Source organism: Rhinolophus sinicus, chromosome 5 (genome assembly GCF_057876585.1).
Source record: "Rhinolophus sinicus isolate RSI-liver-muscle chromosome 5, RSI-T2T, whole genome shotgun sequence".
In the NCBI taxonomy this organism is placed as follows: Eukaryota; Metazoa; Chordata; class Mammalia; order Chiroptera; family Rhinolophidae; genus Rhinolophus; species Rhinolophus sinicus.
This window is the reverse complement of record NC_142505.1, coordinates 67,955,560-67,980,260: the sequence shown is the minus strand read 5'-3', so window position 1 is coordinate 67,980,260 and position 24,701 is coordinate 67,955,560. Positions and strand designations below refer to the sequence as shown.

Here is a 24,701-nt window from a genome sequence, read left to right as displayed (position 1 = left end):
ATGCAAAAGTTCTTAAAGGAAATGAAAAGTGCTACTCCAGTAAACACACAAATGATAAAAAAGCAAAATAGCCTATTGCAGATACGGAGAAAGTTTCAGTGGTCGGGTAGAAGATCAAACCAGCCAAAACGTTCCCTTAAGCCAAAGCCTAATTCAGAGCAAGGCCCTAACTCTCTTCAGTTCTGAGATGGCCGAGAGGTGAGGAAGCTGCAGAAGAAAAGTTTGAAGGTGGCAGAGGTTAGGGTTAAGGAAAAAAGCCGTGTCCATAACATCAAAGTGCAAGGTGAAGAAACAAGTGCAAATGGAGAAGCTGTAGCAAGTTACCCAGAAGGTCCAGCTAAAATAATGAATGAAGGTGGCTGCACTGAACAACAGATTTTCAATGTAGACGAAACAGCCTTATATTGGAAAATATGTAGTCTTTCACATCCAGAGAGAAGTCAGTGCTTGGGTTCAAAGCTTCAAAGGACAGGCTGACTCTCTTGTTAGGGGCTAATGCAGCTGGTGACTTTAAGTTGAAGCCAATGCTTATCATTCTGAAAATCCACGGGATCTTAAGAATTATGCTAAATCTGCTCTGCCTTGTTCTAAAATTGGAACCACAAAGATGGGATGACAGGACATCTGTTTACAATATGGTTTAATGAATATTGTAAGACTACTGTTGAGACCTACGGCTCAGAAAAAAGATTATTTTCAAAATATTACTGTTCAGTGACAATGCATTTGGTCACCCAAAGGACAATGAAATTAATGTTGTTTTCATGCCTGTGAACACAACATCCATTCTGCAGCCCATGGATCAAGGAGTCATTTTGACTTTTAAGTCTTATTATTTAAGAAATACATTTCATAAGGCTACAGCTGCTGTAAATACGATTCCTCTGATGGATCTGGTCAAAGTAAATTGAGGACTTCCTGGAAAGGAGTCACCATTCTAGATGCCATTAAGAACATTGATTCATGGGAAGAGGTCAAAATGTCAACACTGGGGCGGCCAGATGGCTCAGCTGGTTAGAGTGTAAGCTCTTAACAACAGGGTTGCCGGTTCAATTCCCACACAGGCCAGTGAGCTGCGCCCTCCACAACTAGACTGAAGACAATGAGCTGCCGCTGAACTGCCAGAGGGGCGGCTGGATGGCTCATCTGGTTAGAGTGCAAGCTCTTAACAAGATTGTTGGTTCCATTCCCGCATGGGATGGTAGGCTGCACCCCCTGCAACTAAGATTACAAACTGCGACTGGACTTGGAGCTGAGCTGTGCCCTCCACAACTAGATTGAAGGACAACGACTTGGAGGTGATGGTCCCTGGAGAAACACACTGTTCCCTAATAAAAATAAAAATAAAAAAATCAACATCAACAGATTTGGAAGAAGTTGATTCCAGTTCTCATGGGTGACTTTGAGGGATTGAGACTTTAGTGGAGGAAATAACTGCAGATATGGTGGAAATAGCAAAAGAACTGGAACTAGAAGTGGAGCCTGAAGATGTGACTGAATTGCTACCATCTCATCATAAAACTTTAACAGATGAATAGTTGCCTCTTATGGATGAGCAAAGAAAGTGATTTCTTGAGATGGAATCTACTCCTGGTGAAGGTGCTGTAATGACTGTTGAAATGACAATCAGATAGTTACAATATTATAGTTGTATTATAGCAGCTGCAGGATTTGAGAGGATTGACTCCAATTTTGAAGTAAGTTCCGTGCTTCCCCGAAAATAAGACCTAGCCGGACCATCAGCTCTAATGCGTCTTTTGGAGCAAAAATAAGAACCCACTCTTATTTTGCTATAAGACCAGGTCTTATACAATATAAAATAAACCATTCATGAAAGGAAGAGTCAATGGATATAGCATACTCCATTGTTGTCTTATTTTAAGAAATTGCAACACCACCTCAAACTGAAAAGGTTTTTCATAGCAGATGAAACATCAACAAAACAAAAAGACAACCTACTGAATGGGAGAAGACATTTGCCAATGATACATCCAATAAGGGGTTAATTCCAAAATATATAAAAAGCCCATGTAACTTAATACCAAAACGAAAGAAACAATTCTATTAACAAATGGGCAGAGGACCTGAATAGACTTTTTTCCAAGGAGAACATACAGATGGCCAATAGACATGTGAAAAGATGCTCAACATCACTAATCATCAGGGTAATGTAAATAACACAATGAGACATCACCTCACCCTGTCAGAATGGCCATCATCAATAAATCAACAAATAACAAATGTTGGTGAGGATGTGGAGAAAGGGAACCTCATGTACTATTGATAAGATTGAAAACGGGTGCAGCCACTATGGAAAACAGTTAAGAGGCTCCTCAAAAAGTTAAAAAGACTATCTTATGACCCAGCAATCCCACTTTTGGGTATTTATCTGAAGAAATCCAAAACACTAATTCAGAAAGATATATGCAGCCTATGTTCATTTCAGCATTATTTACAATAGCCAAAATATGGAAGTGAACTAAGTGCCCATCAATAGATAACTGGATAAAGAAGAGGTGGCACATTTATACAATGGAAAATTACTCAGCCATAACAAAGAACGAAATCTTGCCATCTGCAATAACATGGATGGACCTAGAGGGTATTACGCTAAGTGATGGAAGTCAGACAGAGAAAGACAAATACCATATGATCTCACTTATATGTCGAATCTCAAAACAAAATAAATGAACAAACAAGATACAAAGAATACAGAGAATATTTTGATGGTTGCCAGATGGGAGGGGATTTAGGAAGATGGGTGAAAAAAAGGAAAAGGCATTAAGAAGTACAAACTGGCGGTTATAAAATAGTCACAAAGATGTAAAATACAGCACAGGGAACATAGTCAATAATGTTGTAATAACTATGTATAGTGTCAGACAGGTACTAGACTTACCAGGAGGATCACTTTGTAAATTATATAAATGTCTTATCACTATAATATTGAATGTCAATTGTAATTAAAAAATAAAAAAGCCGGCCTGGTGGCTCAGGCGGTTGGAGCTCCATGCTCCTAACTGCAAAGGCTGCCGGTTCGATTCCCACATGGGCCATTGGGCTCTCAACCACAAGGTTGCCAGTTCAATTCCTCGAGTCCCGCAAGGGATGGTGGGCAGCGCATCCTGCAACTAAGATTGAACATGGCACCTTGAGCTGAGCTGCCTCCCAAATGGCTCAGTTGGTTGGAGCGCATCCTCTCAACCACAAGGTTGCCAGTTCGACTCCCGCAAGGGATGGTGGGCTGTGCCCCCTGCAACTAGCAACGGCAACTGGACCTGGAGCTGAGCTGCGCCCTCCACAACTAAGACTAAAAGGACAACAACTTGAAGCTGAACGGCACCCTCCACAACTAAGATTGAAAGAACAACAACTTGGGCCGGCCCGGTGGCTCAGGCGGTTAGAGCTCCAAGCTCCTAACTCCGAAGGCTGCCGGTTCGATTCCCACATGGGCCAGTGGGCTCTCAACCATAAGGTTGCCAGTTCAATTCCTCGACTCCCGCAAGGGATGGTGGGCTGTGCCCCCTGCAACTAGCAACGGCAACTGGACCTGGAGCTGAGCTGCGCCCTCCACAACTAAGACTGAAAGAACAACAACTTGAAGCTGAACAGCACCCTCCACAACTGAGATTGAAAGGACAACAACTTGACTTGGAAAAAAGGCCTGGAAGTACACACTGTTCCCTAATAAAGTCCTGTTCCCCTTCCCCAACAAAAATCTTTAAAAAAAAAAAAAAATTAAAAAAAAAAAAAAGAAAGAACAACAACTTGACTTGGAAAAAAGTCCTGGAAGTACACACTGTTTTCCAATAAAGTCCCGTTCCCCTTCCCCAATAAAATCTTTTTTAAAAAAAAAAAATAAATAAAAAATAAAAATAAAAATTTAGAAAAAAGAACTTGCCACAGCCACCCAATCTTCAGCAACGACCACCCTGATCAGTCAGCAGCCATCAACATCACGGCAAGACCTCCCCACCAGCAGAAAGATTATGACTTGACGGCTCAGACAATGATTTTTTTTTTTTAGCCACAAGTTTATTTTTAAATTAAGGTATGTATACTGATTTTTCTGGACAATGCTGCTTACTGCACACTTAACAGACCTCGATATAGTATAAACATAATGTTTATATACACTGTGAAACCTAAAACTCTGTGTGACTCACTGCACTGTGCTGGTCTGGAACCGAACCTCAGTGTATCTGAGGTATGCTTGTACTGAAATAAAAAGCCCAGGGGATGTGCTCAGCAGCAGAATGGACAGGACAGAGAAAAGGGTCAGTCAACCTGGAGACAGGAAGAGAAATTGTGAATCTGAACAACAGAGGAAACAAACAAAAACATGAACAGAGTCTCAGGCACGTGGGGAACTGCAGCAAAAGAGTAAAATCTGTGTCACTAGGGCCTGGAAGGAAAGAGGGGGTAGGGCTGAAAAAGCACCTGAAATAAAAATGGCTCAAGACTTCCCTGATTTGGAAAGAGACATAAAGTCACAGGCTCAAGAAGTGGAGTAAACATCAAACAGGTAATTCAAAGAAACCCATGCCAAGAGCCATCATAATAAACTTCTAAAAATTAAAGACAAACAAAGAAAAAAATCTTCAAAATCGCCGGAGGAACACTCTGTCTTCCCTACAGGAGAAAAGGAAATTCAAAGACAGCCGGTCTCTGATCAGAAGCTATGGAGGCAGAAGGCAGAGCTTGTATTCCCAAGTGCTGAGAGGGGATGCTCAACTGAGATCCCACCTTTTCTGGTGAAAAAACCCTTCAGGAATGAAGGGGATGGATCAAGACATTCTCAGATGAATCGAAAATAGTGCATTTACCATCAGCAGACTTATCCTAAAACACTGGCTGAAGGAAATGCGCTGAACGAACAGAAACAAGGAAACACCTGAAGGGGTTCAGAACAGGCCGCCTCAGACCTGTCTGTGAGTACTCTGAAATGAAGGCAACCAACCAAGGCCCTGTAGGGTCATGAGAAACTTACTTCTCCCTTGAAGAATTTAAAATGGGGCCTTCTCCATAACAAAAATTATCACCAGAAATAACTTTTTATGACCTGTCTATAGGCAGGCAAACTTCTAATGACTGGACACCTGCTCTTATCGTCCTGTATTGACCCTCCTCCCCGAGGCCCCACGCGCCTGACCTCAGCCTTAGAGCGGAGTGACACACATATCCACCTCATTTTACCTTTCTGAGTGGGAACCACCCATGCATATGGGGTCCCTATATGTATATATATGTATGTACGTATGTACTAAATTTGGTTATTTTCTCTTATCAGTCTCTCTCCTGTAGATTTAATTAGACCAGCCAAAAGAACGTAGAACAGGAGAGGAACATTTCTCCCTCTCCCTCACAAAAGAAGGAACCGTGGAACATAAGAAAGGAAGAAAATAGTCAGCCAAAATAGGTAAATACAACAGGCTTTCCTTCTCCTTTGAAGTTTTGTAAATAATGTTTGATAGCTAAAGCAAAAGTTGTAACACTGTGATGTGGTCTAAATGTATGCTGAGAAATTATTTAAATCAGTTGCATTAGGAAAGGGGGAGGGTGAAGGAATGTAAGGGTTGCAATAAGTTATGTATGAGTATATACAGTGTAATACTAACCTCTTAAAAAGCTTTGTTGACAAAAATTCTTGACCAAACTTTAGTCAGGCTCCTGAACCTACTCCTGGGCCCAACTATGCACTTCCTTGTAGAAATCCTGCTTTACCAAGAAACGTGCTAAGTCAGTTTAACCAGAGTCCCCACCCCTACGCCTGATATCTGATCACCATGATATGTGATCAGGTTCCTCATCCTGCACAGCCCCAGGTGACCTCTGATAACCCTCGCCTGTCTTCAACAAGAATCCTGTTAGGTCAGTTTAGCCAGAGCCTGCTGTGATACAGTGATTTATAATATATATTTGGTCTTCTTCCTTGTTTCTGGCACAGAGCTTCTAAAACCGTTGGAATTTCCTAAGTGGTGAGAGCAACAAAGGTGTCTTTTGTTATGCTAATGAGGTGACTTTGAACCCTACTAGAGGAAGAGGGCTGGTTGTCAGAACCAACCATGTGATTAGAGGGCTGGAGCTTACAGTCCCAACCCCTCCCCAACCTTCAGGGAGGGAAGAGGGGCTGGAGGTTGAACCAATCACCAATGGCCAATGATTTAATAAATCACAACGCCATAATAAAGCCTTCATAAAACCCAAAAGGATGGGGTTCAGAGATGCAGGGAGAGTGGTGGGCTGAGAGAGGGCATGGAAGCTCCACACCCATTCCCACACTGGCCTGTGCATCTCTTCCATCTGGCTCTTCCTGAGTCATATCCTTTATAATGAGCTGGCAATCTAGTAAGTAAATGTTTCTGACTTCTATGAGCCACTCTAGCAAGTTAATCAAAACGCAAGGAGGAGGTTGTAGGAATCTCGGATCTGAAGTAGGGGAGGTGGGTATGCAGTCTTGCAGGACTGATCCCTCAGCCTGTGTGGTCCATGCTCTCTCCAGGTAGATATGTCAGAATTGAGTTGAATTCTCAGACACCCTGCTGGTGTTTGAGAATTTTTTTGTGGGCATGGAGGAGCCCTCCCATATTGGAAATACACTGAAATGAATGAACATAAAAATGCATCATATTACAATTTGTGGGAAGTAACTAAAGCAATGCTGAGGGAAATTTATAGTGCTAAAATGCTTGCATTAGAAATGCTTACAACAAGAAGGAAAGTCCTGAATCAATAATCTAAGATCCCACTTCAAGAACCTAGAAAAAGAATAGTAAAATAAACCCAAAGCATGCAAAACGAAGCTATAGATAAGAAAACTCAATGAAATTGAAAACAAAATAGAGAAAAATCAATGAAACAATGAGCAAATTCTTTGAGAAGATCAATAAAATTGAAACCGCTAGTAAGACTGACAAAAAATGAAAGAGAGGACACATTTCCAATATCAGGGATGAAGCAGATATCACAGAACCTGCTGATAACAGGATGATGAAGGAATACCACAAATAACTCCACATTTGATGACTTAAATTGGAAAGAACCAATCCCCTGAAAAACAAACCACAGCTCATCCACTGTGAGGTAGATGGTATGAACAGCCCCACAACCATTAAAGAAGTTGAGCCTATAATTAAAATACCATTTCCATTTCATCACCCCCTCCCCCTCAAATCTCCCAGGTCACATGGTTTCACTAGACAATTCTACCAAATGTTCAAAGAATTAACACCAATTCTACACAATCTCTTTTAAAAATTAAGAGGAGGGGACACTTCCCAACTTATCTTATGAAGCTAGTATTACCCTTTGACCAAAGCTAGACAAAGCTACTGTGTTTCCCCAAAAATGAGACCTAGCCGGACCATCAGTTCTAATGCGTTTTTTGGAGCAAAAATTAATAAAGGACCCGGTCTTATTTTAATACAATATAAGACCACGTCTTATATAAGGTCTTACATAATATAACATAATAATATATACAATAATTTATATAGTATGATACCGAGTCTTTTTTAATTTTTATTTTATTGAAGTATATTGGGGTGACAATTGTTAGTAAAATGACACAAATTTCAGGTATACAATTCTGTATCACATCCTCTATAAGTCACATTGTGTGTTCACCACCCAAGACCGGGTCTTCTATTAATTTTTGTTCCAAAAGACGCATTAGAGCTGATGGTCTGGCTAGGTCTTATTTTCGGGGAAACACGGTAGAACCACAAACCAAAATATCCCTCTTGAATAGATACAAAATCCTGAACAAAATAATAGCAAACAAAATTCAGCAACATATATAAAGATTTTTATACCATGACAACAAGGGGTTTACTCCACGGATGAAAGAAAGGCTGATTCAATATTAAAAAATCAATTGACATAATCCACCATACTAACAGCCTAAAGAAAACTCAGGGCCAGCCCGGTGGCTCAGGCGGTTAGAGCTCCATGCTCCTAACTCCGAAAGCTGCTGGTTCGATTCCCACATGGGCCAGTGGGCTCTCAACCACAAGGTTGCCAGTTCAATTCCTCGAGTCCTGCAAGGGATGGTGGGCAGCGCCCCCTGCAACTAGCAACGGCAACTAGACCTGGAGCTGAGCTGCGCCCTCCACAACTAAGACTGAAAGGACAACTTGAAGCTGAACAGCACCCTCCACAGCTAAGAGTGAAAGGACAACAACTTGACTTGGAAAAAAGTCCTGGAACTACACACTGTTCCCCAATAAAGTCCTGTTCCCCTTCCCCAATATAAATCTTTTAAAAAAAAAGAAAAAAAGAAAAAAAGAAAAAAGAACACTCACATGATTTATTAACTGAAGCAGAAAAGGTTTTGACAATGTTGAACACCCACATACAATAAAAACACGCAGAAAAATATGAATCAAGAACTTCTTCAACTTGATAAAGAGAATTTACAAAATCTTATAGCTAATGTCATATTGGTGAAAGATGAACACTTTCCCCCTCAGATCGGGAACAAGGCAAAGATGTCCCCTCTCACCACTGCTACTCAACATTGCGCTGGAGGTTCTAGCCAACAGAATGAGGCAAGAAAAGGAAATAAAAGCATACAAGCTGGAAATACATAGAACTGTCCTGATTTGCAGATGACATGATTGTCTACATGGAAAATCCGGAGGACTTTTATTTAAAAACAAACACATGCACAAAATATCCTCCTTAAAATGATATATGAATACAGCAAAGTCACAGAACACAAAATAAACATACAAAAAAATCACTTGTGTTCCTTATACTAGAAATGAGTACGTGGTCAACAAAATTAAATCACACCATTTTCAATTGCTCAAAAAATGAAGTATTTAGGCACAAATCGTATCGAACACGTACAGAACTTGTACGCTATGAACCACGAAACCGTGATGAAAGAAATCCAAGAAGTCAATGGAGAGGGCCATCGCATTCACAGATCAAGACTCAGGGAGTGAACATGTCAACGCTCCCCAACTGACACACAGGCTTCATAAAATTCCTGCCAAAATCTCAGTGGAACTTTGTGCAGATACCAGCAGGATGCTCCAAAATGCACATAGAAAGGCAAAGGGACTAACATAGCTAAAATTAATTTGAAAAAGAAAATGGGAGACAGCTGGTTGGCTCAGTTGGTTAGAGCGCAGTGTTCATAACACCAAGGTCGACGGTTCGATTCCCACATGGGCCAGTGAGCTGAGCCCTCCATAACTAGATTGAAAACGACTTGACTTGGAGCTGATGGGTCCTGGAAAAACACACTAATTCCCCAATAAAAATTAGAAAAAGAAAAAAAGAAAAAAAAATGGCCCCAAACTGGAAACCCAGATCTCCCTCAAGAGGTGAACAGTTCCACAAACTGTGGTACATCCATACCTTCGGGTCCTCCCAGCAATAAAGACGGACAACTGATACATGCAAAACCCTGGTCAAAGCTCCAGATTTACACTGATTGACAACAGTCCACCCCACATGTGGTACATGTGACACCATGTATGATGTTCCTGAAATGACAGCCCTATGGATATGAATGATAGATTAGTGGTTGTCAGAAACCAGGGAGAGGGTAGTGTGGCTACAAAAGACGACTCCAAGGGTCCTTCTGTATCCTGTGTGGATCAGTGTCAGTAGGCTGGTTATAACACTGTGCTATGTTTCTACAAGATATGACCACATAGTGTAAAGAGCACAAGGGGTCTCCGTTATTTCTTACAACTGCACATGAATCTCCAATTACCTAAAAAAAAAAAAAAAGATTAAAAAACAACTTTATGTTCACCCATGTTCATAGCAGCATTACTCACAGTAGCCAGAAAGTGGAAGCAACCCAAGTGTCCATCAAGAATGAAGGATAAGGGCCGGCCCGGTGGCTCAGGCGGTTAGAGCTCCATGCTCCTAACCCCAAAGGCTGCCGGTTCGATTCCCACATGGGCCAGTGGGCTCTCAACCACAGGGTTGCCAGTGGGCTCTCAACCACAGGGTTGCTGGTTCGACTCCCACAAGGGATGGTGGGCTGTGCCCCCTGCAACTAGAAAACAGCAACTGGACCTGGAGCTGAGCTGCGCCCTCCACATTGAAAGGACAACAACTTGACTTGGAAAAAAGGCCTGGAAGTACACACTGTTCCCCAATAAAATTAAAAAAAAAAAAACACCAAAGAATGAAGGATAAGCACAATAGGTTATAAACGTACCATAGGACATCATTCAGACTTAACGAGGAAGGAAATTTTACACAGATAACATCATAGATGAACCCTAAGGATATTATGCTGAGGGAAGTAAGCCAGCCACGAAAGGACAAATGCTGTATGATTCTACTTATAGCAGTCAAACTCATGGAAAGCGTAGAATGGTGGTGCCGGGGCCAGGGGTGTGGGGGAGGGGAGAGTCATTACTGTACAGGTGAGGAGTTTCAGTTTGAGAAGTTGAAAAAACTCTGGAGACTGGCTGCACAACAATGTGAATATAGTTAAGATTACTGAACACTTAAAAACACTACTGTACATTAAAAATGATTACAATTTGGGGCGGCCAGTTGGCTCAGTTGGTTAGAGCGCAGTGCTCATACACCAAGGTTGCAGGTTCAATTCCCACATGGGCCAGTGAGCTGAGCCTTCCACAACTAGATTGAAAACAATGACTTGACTTGGAGCTGATGGGCCCTGGAAAAACATACTGTTCCCCAATATTCCCCAATAAAAATTAAGAGAAAAAAATGGTTACAAGCATGAATTTTACAATTAAAAGTAAAAAGAAAAAAACCCTAAAAAAAAAGTCCTGCGTGATGGTGACTTTTCGTGCACTGGGCAGAAACAGTCTTCAGTGAAGTGACAAAACAGCACTGACTTATCAAAATCTGTATCTTCTGCTCCTGAGGCATCTACAGAAACCTGGGAAATTCAGAGATGAACATCAAAGCTCGAGATACTAAATTCACAGCTTCCCTTTGCAGTTTTACTGGCCAAAGGTATCAGTTTTTATTAAAAAAAGTTTTACCTCCTTTGGGTAATTTTATTCAGCAGCTATCCCAGCACACAACAGATGTTGGAGCACACGTGTGGAGTGTCCCACGGGCGCAGCTCCAGGCACCAGACATGCCCACCACCAGGCCCAGGCCCTCCCAAGTTTAAAGTCACGCTAAGAGCACTGTGCTGAGAGCAAACTGCATCTAGTGTCCTTCCGTCTCCTGCCCACCAAGAACCAGTCACAAACAAGGTCCACACCTTCGTGGTACCCACATTCTTATGGGAGGAGACAACGCTGTAAAGACTCAATTTCATGCAATCAGGGAAAAGCATTCAGAAGAAAATTGAAGGGGGCAGGATCAGAAACCATGGCCCAAGACAGAAACTGAGCTGGAGAGAGGGGAGTGAGGACGCTGCCACACCAACCCCTGCTCCCAGCCTGTGAGGGCGCCTGAATAAGTAAGTGGGAACACGGGAGGCACATACCAGGAACTTCCCCCAACAAGCCTGCACGCTGTGTGACGACACTGAAGTGTCCTGTGTCTTTCCCTCCATTTCCTAACATTTATGAAATAGAATTGCAGCGATTATTATTAAATAAAAATATCCCGTGAAGTCAAAGAGTGAAAAGGTCTCCCTTTTTTCCACAGGAGGAGACACTGAGTGCCAAGAGGAGGACAGATGGGGACACCAGGGCATTTGTTTCCTGCCGTCTTTGTCTGCACAAGGCTCCAGAAGGTGATGTCACAGCCAGCCCAGCGAGCAGCTGGACCGTACAGCGGGCTGCGTGGTGGGAGGAGTATAGGCGTCCACCCTCTTAGATTTTCTGGCTGGGGCCGAAATGCCTGTGTGGCAGACAGCAAGCCAGCCAGGGTCCTGGTAAAGCTGCCCTGTCACTTACAGAGGCAAAGTGGGGTTTTCAAGGGCTCTTGCAGAAGTCACTCACCAGGGGCAGCTGGAGGGCGGTCACCTGCTGTGCATCCCTCAAGCTGGCTTCCTGAAGCAGGGAAGCCTCTTCTGGAACTGAAAGAGATGAGAAAGGGTACCTCGTAAGCCCGGTCTCTTTTCTCACCTGCAGGAGGAGGACCACCAGACAGTGCACATGAAAGCTGCTGGCAAACCCCAAGGACTTGTTATTTTGCTTTCAGACATGACAATGGGGACTTTAACAGGAAATGCCTGGGTTCGCCGTGCCCTGCCTGAGTCCCCATGCAACTTCCCACAGATCCAGGGGCCTCAGCCTCACAATCCACAGTACGGGAAATGATGGTTAGGGCTCTAGGGATCGAGGTGTCAGTAGGAGCTGCTGATGACCTCAGGGTCACATCCATGTGCCACATGGTCAGGTGTGACACTCCAGGACACGCAGGACACTTCCCTAACTGCCACCACTGGGAAATGCAGAGTGTACACTGGGCCACGTCACTGTCCCTTACCTGGGCGACCGGGACCTGGGGCTGGGGGGGCACTATTCCAACAGGACTTCTCTTCAACTGCACCTTGCTCGGGCTTCTGTAAGTAGCGAGCCACATACCTAGGCAGGTGCAGCCATGTGAAAATGAGCTGTTTCAAAAGGTGCTCCATTCACAGAATAAGACTTGGAAAGCTGCACTACTGCCACTTGGTCTCCTGAAGGTTGACCCCCGGTCACATGTTAAATCAGCATCAAAGCTAACAGGAGAAGCCAGTTCCCTCACCTTTCAGACCCAGGATGCAAAGCTTTCAGCAAACAGCAGGGATGTGAGTAGCTATTTAGAAACACGGGTGGGGCCACGAGGCAGCTCAGCCAGCAGTGACAAGTGGGGGATCCCAGTGGGAGGCAGCACCCTTACTCTGCTGCCGGAAGCTCAGGCTGGGAGTGGGGAGGGTGCGTGGATGTGAGGGGGAGACTTAATTTTGCTCTGTCATACCTGCCACCTTTCCCATGGTACAAGAATACATGAACACTTGCAAAGCACTTGGGAAAGCTTTCAGCCTCTACACAAGACCTAGTCTTTTGGGAAGATTTTTAAGATTAGGCGTTCTACGGCTTTTACTGGAGGCTCCTTCCAATGATAAATCACCCACGTGTTTCTGGTCTTCCTTGTACCTAACACATCCTGCCTCCTTTTCCATTTTTGATAACTCAGGGAAAACAGAAGAGCTAATTCTGGGACCCAAAGCCCCTGGAGGTAACTGGTTTATGCCCGACCTTCACCAGCGTTGGCTGCTGCAGCTCCTCCCAAGGATGTTCCTGCCACCCACCTACACACCCCGGGCTGCCTGCACATGCTATGTTCATCTAAACTAATGGTTGTTTCCCTTACGCCTGTCTTCATGAGCTGAATTGTTTCTCCACCAAATTCCTATGTTGAAATCCCAACCCCCAGGACCTCAGAATGTGACTGTATTTGGAGATGGGGTCTTTCAAGAGGTAATTAAGTTAACATGAGATCTTTAGGGTAAGCCCTAATCCATTTTGACTGGTGTCCTTAGAAGAGGACATTAAGACATAGACACACACAGAACAATGGCCACGCCAGGACAACTGGGAGACAATAGCTGTCCACAGGCCAAGGAAAGAGGCCTCCTCAAGGGAACAAGCCCTGCCCACCTGGATCTCAGACTTCCAGCCCCTAGGACCTGGAGACAATAAATGTCTGTTGTGTAAGCCACCCTCTCTATGGGATTTCATTCTGGCATTTCTAGAAAACTTACACACCTTTCTTGACTTTTAATCAAGGAGAGGCTGAAGAATTTGATTTGTACAGAAATCAACATATTTTCACACATAAAGAAATGTAATATGCTTTTTTTTTTTTAACTGAAACACTTATTACAATGCCAAGGACAACTTTTGTGAACCTTAAGAACACACTCCTGGCCTCCCCATCCTCTCCTTTTCTATCTGTATTTACAGCACGATGTGGTAAGTCCACCCAAGGTCACCCTCACTCCTTAGAGGTCACTTACTCAACCTGAGGGTACCACATTTCCCATAAGGGTCACTTCAACTAAAATCATGGGTGGCTCAGGCTTCCTGCTCAGCATGTTATGGGTATAATCCCTTAATCCTCAGAAAATCCACTAAGAACCAGGAAACTGAGGCCTGCAGAGTTTAGAAGCACGGCCCGGGTTATAGCTCAAGGTTTCCAAGCCAAGTGTACCTGATGCCCAAACCACCTGCCTATAGCCACTAGCACGCTTTGAACAGTCAGACATGTTTAGGTGACTGAAGCCCCAACCCTGAGATACCACCCTGCTCCCTCTGACAGTATTTCTGTATTTCCTCACAGCATCATAATAAGACTGACAGCAGGAGTTTTTTAGCCAGGGAAAGAGATTTGGGGAGAGACAAGAGGATGTTGTCACACTTGGCTCCTGACACAGGCCCTGCTGGGACAGCAACAGTGCCCAGCTGTCCCCCAAAATGAAAAAGCCCAGAGATGCACCCCCCACCCCCCGAAAGGAGATGGTGCAGCCTCAAAAGCACCACCCGATAGAAGTGGTCCCTCTGAGCAGACTGGCACCATGAAAAGGACAAACACTCTCAGGAGATTCTGATTCAATTGCTTTAAATAGGAACCCAGACCTTGAAAATGGTTCGTGGCTCCTCAGGGGACAAGAGAGAACACTGAGGTCTGAGGTCCACAGCCAGCAGCTAGGCACAAGGTGGGGTTGCAGGCCCCTGCCCCCATTCCCCCAGGCTCCCTACCTGGGTCTCCGCTGAGCTGATCTGGAGGTCTGCTTGGGAGCCCTTGGCCCTGACATAGGGCCAAGGGCTGGGCATCTTGGCTCTTTGCAAGGTGGCTCTGGGGCTCTGCTGACAGCCGCTCTTGCTCCTGGTCCCGAGGGCTGTCACCATCGTCAATCACCACAGGGTCTTCACAGTGCTTGAGCTGCAATCCAGACAGGTTTTCTCAGGGCATGGTGGAGAGGTCCCTAGCCAGGGTCCGTGGCTGTACCGGGACTGGGCAAACCCCCTCTCTGGGCCTGCTGACCACTGGAGGCTCTGTCCAGGTCTTGGACAGGGCTGGAAAGAGGTATGACTTCACTGTCACTCTATTTAGAGCCCTTAGGGAATGTAACCTGGTTTACTGGGACACCAACTCCCCTGTGGGCCTGACCAAAGCACCACTTCTAGACAGAATGCCTCAGCCCTGGACAAAGGACGTTTAACCCCACCAAAGCACAGGGTGGCGCCCCACTCCATACCCACTGCCCAGGCTGCTCTTTCCCTGCCCTCCCACCCTCCTGCCACCCCAGCCCCTCTGCTTACCCACTGCCAGGGTCTCCCTGGCTCCCGTTCCAGCGCCTCCACAGCAGCTACAGCCTGCTCACCGCTTTCGGGCTCCTGGGCCCGCACCCAGCCCTGGATCTCGCGGGGCAGGATGGCCAGGAACTGCTCCAGCACCAGCAGCTCCAGGATCTGCTCCTTGCTGTGCCGCTCGGGCCTCAGCCAGCCCCGGCATAGGTCCCAGAGGCGCTGCAGGGCCTCACGGGGGCCCGCCGCCTCCTGGTAGCGGAAGCGGCGGAAGAGGCGGCGAGAGGACTCGGGGCTGGGAAGCTCCCCCTGAGGGCCAGGGCTCTCTCCCGGCGGGCTCCTCATTTTCCTGGGCTCCTCACTTTCCTTCGGAGCCAAGACTCGGGGGCACAGGGCTGTGGGCATGATGGGATTTGATGGGGGTCAGCAGCAGAAGACGACCCTATTTCCAAACAGAAATCACTGGCTTCAATGCTCTGGTCTCCTGCAGTGGGTTCTGGGGATGCCAATGGGGAAAGTGACAAGGCCCAAAGACCAGCCCTTGGAAGAAACCCTGGGACATGTGATGAGTCAGTGCAGTGGGTCCTTACACAAATGAAGAGAGAGAAGGACCACCCCCCTAAAAGCATCATTACGTGCTCCCCTAACTGGGCAAGCAGACAAACAAGGCAGGGGAGTCCAGGAGAAAAGCGGTGGCTTTTCAACATGACACTGGTGTTCGGAGCATCTGGGGCTACATGCAGGAAAGAGAAGGAATTTAGACTATGTGGTACCTTCGGTGGTCAGGTCCTCCTGGAAAGGACCTGAGAGGGACGAGCCAAGCAGGCTGCTATCTTGGGGCTTCTGAGCCAAAGTCACTGTCCTCGCCCCTGAGACCTTTACAATATGAGCTGGAAAGACAAAGACAGATGTGCAGGGAAGAGCCTTGAAAGCACATCTGGGACGAGAAACCCACCATGCCAGAGGCCAGGGCCAACTCTTGGTGCTGGGCCTGCTGGATCGTCAGAGCCAGAGTCTGCACTGGGGGACAGGAGTGAAACACACGGCTGAGAAGATACCCACACAAAAGATGGGACGATTAAAAGTGACAGCCACACCTAGACTCTCCTGGAGAAAAATAATGGCTATGCATTTAAAAACACCAGCATTTAAAAAACACCAGCACTTTCAGCTTAGTCTCACCTGACTCAGTAGAGTCTGCATAGTTAACGTTAGTGTATATTTAAAGATGCCTTGACCCTTAACCTTGCTCCACCTGCCTTCCCTACACTTGTCATCTTCAAACCATGCTAAAGGCACCCCCACACACTTCCCCAGGCAGGACAGAGGTGGGGCACAGCCCCCACATCAGTGAGGCTCAGGGCCCCTCCACATCCCCAGTGAACACACACAGGGCCCTATTAGAGTCATGGTCACTACTCACAGACTATGGGACCCAGAGAAAGTGAGGACAAATGGTGATGCACACAGTTCCCTGCCCCACCCTAAGGCCTCTAAGACCCTGGACACAGTCACTGGCCCTCCACACCCCAATTGTATGAGGCCTAACCCTAACCTCCAACCACTCAGTGGCCTGCAAGGGTCCCATGTGGAATGCAGGCCTCACTCCTATTTCCCAGAAAGAGAAATAGGGCCAGAAGATCCACAAAGCCACAGAATGGCAGTCAGAAAAACCCAAGTGTCTGGACCACTTTGCTTTCCAACATAAAACAAATACAGACTGGCAGAAAAGGATTCAAGGAGTCTGGCTGGGCACCTTACAGCTTGCCCCACAGTGGATTTCCTTCAGTGTCTGCTCCTGCATCTGGAACACAGTCTCAGCCCGTCTCAGCCCCACCTGCCCTCACTGTCTCCGAATTCAGTCAATACACATCTAAAGGGCCTCTGGATTCCTCAGGTTCCCCGGCCCCCCCAACCCAGGGGACCCGGGCCCCACCCTCAGCACTGTGTCTACTGAGGAACAGCCCTAATTAGATAGTGGCGTTCCTCTTTGTCATCCAGGCACCTGGCGCGTAGGAGGCTCAGGAGTGATGCCTGATGAATGAAAGAACGTAGGTACGGGAGGATTCCCGCGGGGCGGGGCGTGCTTAAAGCAGCTCGTGGAGGAGGCACCGAGCGAGATCCGCAGAGAGGATAGGGGAAGGCATTCTAGGCCAGGAAAAGGGCGAGCTTTTCCTTGCTCCCCCTCTCTCCCGCTTCCCTCCCTACACACACACACAAACACACACACACACACACACACACGCATGCACGCACGCGCGCGCGCGCCTCCAGTGTAACGAGCTCTCAGCTCCTCACCTCACAGCCTGGAACTCTTTCCCAGCGTCTAACTCAAACCCCTCCTGCGGCGGCGTTAGTCTCCGCAGCTGCTCCACATCCTTGCAGGCCCGCCTCCCGGTGTCCTTCCAGAAGCGGGATCTCTGCAGGGCCCGATTCCGTCCCTGGCCAGCCGAGCCCCGTCTCCTGCTCATCCAGAAAACCACGGCTCCGCTTGGGAGGGAACCAGTGGGAGCAAATGGAGGCACCTGAAAAACATTCACGTTGCCTTATCCCCCGCCCGCAGACCCACCGACGCTCGGCTCCGGGATGGGGACGCACGGGGCCGGGGACGCGCGGAGCCGAGGGTCCGGGGAGTGCCCCGGGCCGAGAGTCCGAGAGGCGCGCGGGCCCGAGGCGCCCGGAGCCGGGGGAAGCGCGGGAGGACGCCGCGCGGGCCGCTGGAGCCCCGCCGTACTCACCCCCGCGGCGCGTCCCCGTGGGCAAGCCGTGCAGGCCAGGCAGCCGCCGGAGACCGCCGGACGCGGAGGAAAGGAAAGACCGGACCCTCCGGCTCCCTCCCCTGGGACACTTCCTGCTCCGCTCTAGGACCGCGGAGGTCTCCGCGTCTCACTGGTTCGCTCCCCGCCCCCCCGGCCGAGGTGTGCTCGGGGGTGACATCCGACACCCCCGGCCCGCGCGCCGCCCCGCCCTGCTCCGCGCGCGTCCCGGCTCGGGCGCCGGCCGAGGTGTGGGCCCCGCCGCCAGGCCCGGCCTCCCCGCGGGCTCGCGCGGTGGACGCGCGCCCGGGGGGCGGTAGGTGGGGCCGGGGACGGCGTCCGCGGGCGGAGGCAGAGGACACGGTCCGCACGAGGGTGCGCGACGCGAGAAGGTGCCTGGGGGCTCCTCCCCACTGTCTTCCAGTCCGCCCCCCGGGCTTGTGGACGTCCGGAAGGGCAGATCCAGGAGCCGGGGCCAAAGGCTGGAATCGGAAAAGAAAGCCGCTTCATTTCGGAATCCCCTGATGACCGCCCCCGGCAGGCACCACCCGCAGGCGTCCCAAACCCCTCCTCTCCATTCGCGCGCGACCGCTGAGGAAAGTAGGACGGGAGAAACGAAAACCCTCCACTCCCCGCCTCGTCTATCAGCTCGCACTCTCTTGGGATGAAGCCGATTTGCGGAGTTTCAGTTTAGTAAAGTCAGCCCGCTATACGGCCCTTCTGAGCATCCGATCAAGGCTGGGGAGTGCGCAGGGGGCCCCGGTGAGCCCCACCCCAGCGGCTGGTCGGGGAGCTGTGCTGGCTGTTGGTACTGAGGCGGAGGCGCAGGAAGAGGTCAGGGGACTTTGGAAGTCAAGTGGCAGTGAGGGGCAAGCAGGAATTAGAGCCTCCAAACCCCTCAGACACGGTGATTTGCCACTATCCTATGCTGAACATGACCCCAAAATCAGGAGTCTTCCCGGGTCCCCCTTAATCTTTCAGATTGGGAGAAAGCGCATTCCGGGTTCCTGAGCAGTCGGATTCCCTTCAACCCTCTCTTCCATGCGTCCCTGCACTGAAGTTGGACTCTCCCAAGGAACAGAAGGTTGTCTCCATCTACCAGAGAGTCACCAACTGCAGACACCTCTGTTTCCAGCAGACCCTATTTCAAGGGCAAGCAGAACAAACCAGTTAACCCAAAGAAAATGGTATGGTGAAGAGGCTGGGGTGGAGTTGGGTGGACCCAGGTACCGGACCCTTGCCCTGTGGTTCTCATTCCATGGCCTGGTGCCTCCTGTTTTCCTAAATTACAAAGTATCACTCCTGACCAGTGGAGTTACTGGGAGCCACCATATGTCAAATGTCTGAACTCTGACTAAAGCAGATGGACGAAAGCAAAGGAGTGAAGCTCTTTTTAGTGAACAGTGATTGTTCCCTCAAATGCCCGATGCTGGCAGGGTCACCCAGAGCTTACCTGGAGCCTGTGGATACCAATGGGAGCCAGCCTCTCCCGACTTCACTGACCTCAGTTACTCCCCTGTTGACCCCAGCCCAGGAGCACAAGCAGGCAGCATGGCTGCCTCGGCCTAGGAGGAGAGGTGGCCCCTGAGGAACCAAGGATCAACAAGGCAGGCTGAGCCTGTGCTTTAGCAAGCAGCCCAGCCTGTGGCACCGCTCTGCAGGTACAGACCCTCTGCCAGAGCTCCCAGCTCTGTGACTCGCTGGGCACCAGCTGCTGACTGTTGAGAACCTGTGCTCATGGCTCTGCCCAGTGCAGCCCTAAAGCAGGTAAAACGCAGAGCCCAGAGATTGCTGGCACACAGCATCAGGTCAGTCCCCACTGCCCTCCCTGCAAACTTACCCCCTCAGCTACAGAGTTACCCTTACTCTGCATTTTTCTGTAGTTCCAGAAGCACAGGGGGTTGAATCAGAGCACGTTGGTTAAATCCTGCCTGGATTCCTCACCAGGTGCTCTCAGGCCTACTTAAACTTTCTGTGCGTCAGTTTCCTCATCCAGAAAACAGATGATGTTGTCTACCTCCCTGGGTGGACTTGGGGGATCATTTGTCATTCAACATATACTGAGCACCTACTAGGCTGTCTCATAGTGCTAGGTGACTTTCCAGGTGCTCAGAGTAGTTTTCAGATGATAGTAACATTTAAATTAGTCGACTTTGAGTAAAGCAGATTGCCCTCCATATACACAACTGCCTAGTGGAAGGAGGAGGAGTGGGGCAAGCAGTTAGCAGAATCAACAGCATGATCTGCTGTCTGATCCTGTGGCAGAGGAAAAGGAAAGTGGAGCAGGGTCAGGTAACGGGGTGCTGGGTCACAGTATTAAAATAGTCAGGGCAGGCTCCATTGCAACAGACAGTGACATCTGAGATGTGGGAGCTGCTGAAGCTCAAGCCTGAGTGAGAACAGAGTCCCAGGTAGAGGCCACTGTGACAGCAAAGGCCCTAAAGAGGGGGAAGGGGCTTCACAGGGAGGTGGCCAGTGAGCAAGGAGCTCGGGTTGTCAGAGCTTGGAGGACCACTGGAGGCCATGGGAAGGTGCTTCTCCCCTGCACCAAGTGAGGTTGTCAGATGCCACAGGTGAAGCACCAGAAAGGGATCCCTGCTGTAAATCCTGCTGAAGGGATCCCTTCAGCTATCTCACAGTCAAGCTGCGTGTTTATTTGGTTTATATTACTGCTGCTGATTGTGTATGCATTTATAAAATGCTTGCTATGTGCCATCAGTTGCTATAGTGCCATCCTTGGGGAGACCATGGTGGACAGAAGATCCTGGCTTCTGGAAGCTAGAAGGAGAAACAGATACTAAATAAATGACTCTGCAATATGATGCCGTTGGTGAGAGATGCCATGAAAAAGAAAATAAAACAGGGTGAGAAGGAGAAACTAGACCACTTTCTTACACTATATGCAAAAATACACTCAAAATAGATTACTGAATTAAATGTAAGACCAGAATCCATAAAATTCCTAGAAGAAAACATAGGCAGTAAACTCTTTGACATTGGTATTAGCAATATGTTTTTAGAGAAGTCTCCTAGTGCAAAGACAACAAAAGCAAAAATATGAGACTACATCAAACTAAACAGCTTTTGCGTCCCAAAGGAAGTCATCAACAAGACAAAAAGGCAATCTACTGAATGGGAGAAGATATTTGCTAATGATAGATCCAGTGAAGCTTTATTTACAGTAGCCAAGATATGTAAGCAACCTAAATGTCCATCGATAGATGATTGAAGAAGATGTGGCACATATATACAATGAAATATTATTCAGCTGTAAAAAAAAAAAAATGAAGTTTTACCATTTGTGACAACATGGATGGACCTAGACGGTATTATGCTAAATGAAATAGACAAAGGCAAATACCATGTGAATTCACTTAAATGTGGAATCTAAAAAAAGAAAATAAAGAAAACAAAACAGAAACAGACTCATAGCTACAGAGAACAAATTGGTGGTTGCCAGATGGAAGGGGGTTAGGAGGTTTGGCGAAAAACATGAAAGCCAAAAAAAAACAAGAAATGGATTAAGAAGTACAAATTGCCAGTTATAAAATTAGTCATGCGATATAAAGTACAGTATAGGGAATATAGTCAATAATATTGTAACAACTATGTACAAGGTGTGATCAAACAATAGGGTGAATGTTTTAAAAAAATGTATTACAGTAAAAGACACATTGCCATTAATCCCCCTCAAAATACTCCCCCTTGCTTCTAACATACTTATCCCATCATTCTTGCCACTTTCTGAAGCAGCTCTGGAATTCCTCTTTTGTGAGTGTCTTTAGTTGGCGCTGTCATAGCTGCCTCAACGTCTTGAATCGATTCAAAATGTTTACTTTTCATGGTCATTTTGACTTTGGGGAAGAGCCAGAAGTCACACAGTGCCAGATCCGGTGAATAAGGTGGATGAGGACACACCGTATTTGACAGAAATTGCCGCATACTAGAAGCGATGTGTGACACAGAGCCTTTCCGTTGTGATCATGGTGACTGCTGCTGCTGAGTGCCATCCAATGGAAAGACAGGGATCTTCAACACAGGAAGCGGCACATCGAACCTCAGTAACAGTGTGACAGGTTTCAACTTGTTCGGTGCAGTCAGTTAGGTGTGAGCTACGATTGTGAGAAGGTGTGTTTTAAAGTGTGCCGTTAGTCATCGTCCATCATGACAACGTTCTGTGTCACACATCGCTTCTGGTCTATGGCAAACTCAACGTGTGGATGTTATCCACACGTTAAGAGTTCAGTCCTATGAGACTGACCCTATACACAGACACCCACACACACACTTCAGGCACTAGTCACAGCCCAGACTCTTACCTGTGCTTCTGACCAACTAGCTATAGGTCAGAGGTTCCAAGGATTCCTACCAACTCAGAATGCCAATCTCAAGTCCAGGTTGTTACCTGGACTTCTGACCAACTGGCTATAAATCAGATATTCCCCAAGCATCTCTTTCTGTTCTATTAATTTGCTAGAGCAGGTCACAGAACTCAGAGAAACCTCTTACTAGATCACTGGTTCATTATAAAAGGATCTAACTCAAAAAGAGCCAGATGGAAAAGATGCACAGGACAGTGTGGGAAGGAGCAAGGGGTTTCCATGCTGTCTCTGAGCCCACCATTAACCCAGCATCTCCACATGTTCGTCAACCCAAAACCTCTCTGAAGCCCATCTCTTGGGTTTTTATGGAGGCTTCATTACACAAGCACAATTGACTAAATCATTGACCACTGGTGATTGAACTTTATCTCTAGCCCCTCTTCCCTCCTCCGAAGTCAGGGGGTGGGACTGAAAAGTTCCAACCCTCTAATCACATGGTTGGTTCCCCTGGCAATCAGCACCCACCTTCAGGTGCTTTCCAAAATCACTTCATTAACATAACAAAAGACATCTTTACCACTCAACACTTAGGAAATTCCAAGAGTTCTGAAAAATATGAGCCAGGAATTGTGGATGAAGAGTAGATATACAGTATATATCACATACATACACACACATACATATATACAGAGGATGTCAAAAAATGTATACACATTTTAAGAAATGAAAACTATTAAAATTGCAATATTCAATTTACGAATATACCGATAACAAAAGATGAATACAAGTTACGTTTAACTTCTGCAATTACAAGAGGTGCTCAAAGTGGTTACTATCAGCATCCAGACACTTCTGATTACGGCAAACTACTGCTTGAGCAACGTTGACCAAAATGTCCACTTGTATACATTTTTTTGGCACCTTCAGTATGTATGTGTATGCACACACACACACACACACACACACACACACACACACACACCCCGTTCCCCAAAAATAAGACCTAGCCGGACAATCAGCTCTAACGCGTCTTTTGGAGCAAAAATTAATAAGACCTAGTCTTATATTATTATTATATTATATAAGACCCAATCTTATAGTAAAATAACACTGGGTCTTATATTAATTATAAGACCCAACAAATAAATATATATATTTGTTGTTGTTGTATGAATAACCAAATATATTTTTTTATAAATTACAGTATTGCACCTCCATTCCCTTAAGCTCAATTTACTTCATGTGCAAATAAGGGTAGAAGTGAGGGTCTGATAATGGGTAAAAATGTGTCCTCCAGCATGTGTAATTCCCAGTCTCTTATTCCTGTAAATGTGACCTTATTTGGAAATAGGGTCTTTGCAGATGTAAATAAGTTAAGACCAGGTCTTACTGAGCTAGAGTGAGCTGGACATTCAGTGATGGGTTTCTCTACGTTACCAGAGAATGGGCCTTCCTCAGTGCGGTGTCCAGGTTCTTGGTGTCTCGAACAAAAATTGAAGGAGACACAGAAATCAAGTGGTGAAAGAGTCATTTATTAGAAAAGCAAAGCCAAGGCTCAAGAGGCTCAAAGGCCCAAGGTGGCATTATTAAAAAGTACACTCCAAAGTGTTTGGAGTGGGCTCCAAGCAAAGGCAAGGCTCAAGAGGCCCTGACTGGCGAGGACTTGGAGTTTTTATCACTTTTTTTCTCGAGAACAGGCTGTTCCTTTCTGGAGTGGGACCACTTGATTGACACCTGTGATTGACAAGAGGCTATTACCTCATCTTTTTAGACTGCCCATGTTCCTTCCCAGAATTCAGTCTGTTATAATAATATTAATGAACTTCCAAGCATATGTATGATATTATAATGATGGTATAATGAGGCCCAGGTGAAATGAAGGTTGTTGTTGCCTTTACTACGCAGGTGTGAGTGACCGGTTTAATCTAGTTGGGTATTTTGTACCCATTTGTTTCCTCATAGGGGTAGATAATTACAGTGAGAAGGGGAAGTTTTGGGCGGAGAGGGGCGGTCTTTTGGGCAGTCGCATTCTGTGGGTTGTGTTGGACATGCAGGAATGCAGAGACCCGATGCCTGTCTCTAACTGCCTGCCTTGTTTTCCCCTTGAGAGATGTGATACCCATAAAATCTCTATGGGAGGTTGAGGGACAGGAGGTCTTTTCTTCTGTGTCTGCTTCCTGCTGGGCAGGGGCATGGAGCTGTCCCTACCTAGTGGGGGATTCACGGAACTCTCACCCTGTCTGATCTTAGATGATATAAAGGGGTCTTGAGATCCGCCTGGAAGACCATGTAGGCTTTTTTGGTTGGAATTGGTAATTTTACTGGGGTATCTTCTGTATCCCCAAGGCCTCTAGATGAGGAGAGATCAATTTTGGTTAGACAGAGTTCAAAGTGTTGGCTCATGATGCAGGACCCAAAGC

General features: G+C 46.9%; 1 protein-coding gene across 7 annotated transcripts in view; it reads right to left on the bottom strand.

Annotated features, from left to right (window-relative positions):
- Positions 1 to 21,374, bottom strand: part of ZNF496 (zinc finger protein 496) — a 44,357-nt gene extending 22,983 nt beyond the window's left edge. For 3 of the 7 annotated variants that reach the window (XR_016021426.1, XR_002136450.3, XM_088798871.1), the window contains exons 1-4: positions 15,977 to 16,093; positions 15,219 to 15,645; positions 14,655 to 14,838; positions 11,907 to 11,983 (exon numbers count right to left, since the gene is read on the bottom strand). Coding sequence is in view for 5 of the 7 variants with exons in the window: in XM_088798871.1 (XP_088654997.1) it covers positions 11,907 to 11,983; positions 14,655 to 14,838; positions 15,219 to 15,608 (651 nt within the window). In the remaining 2 variants the exon portion in view is untranslated. Of the gene's footprint in view, positions 1 to 11,906; positions 11,984 to 14,654; positions 14,839 to 15,218; positions 15,646 to 15,976; positions 16,128 to 17,501; positions 17,729 to 17,941 lie in introns of those variants that run through there. The other 4 variants (XM_088798875.1, XM_088798872.1, XM_088798873.1 and 1 more) reach the window with 4 other exon arrangements.
- Between the last annotated feature and the right edge of the window lie 3,327 nt (positions 21,375 to 24,701).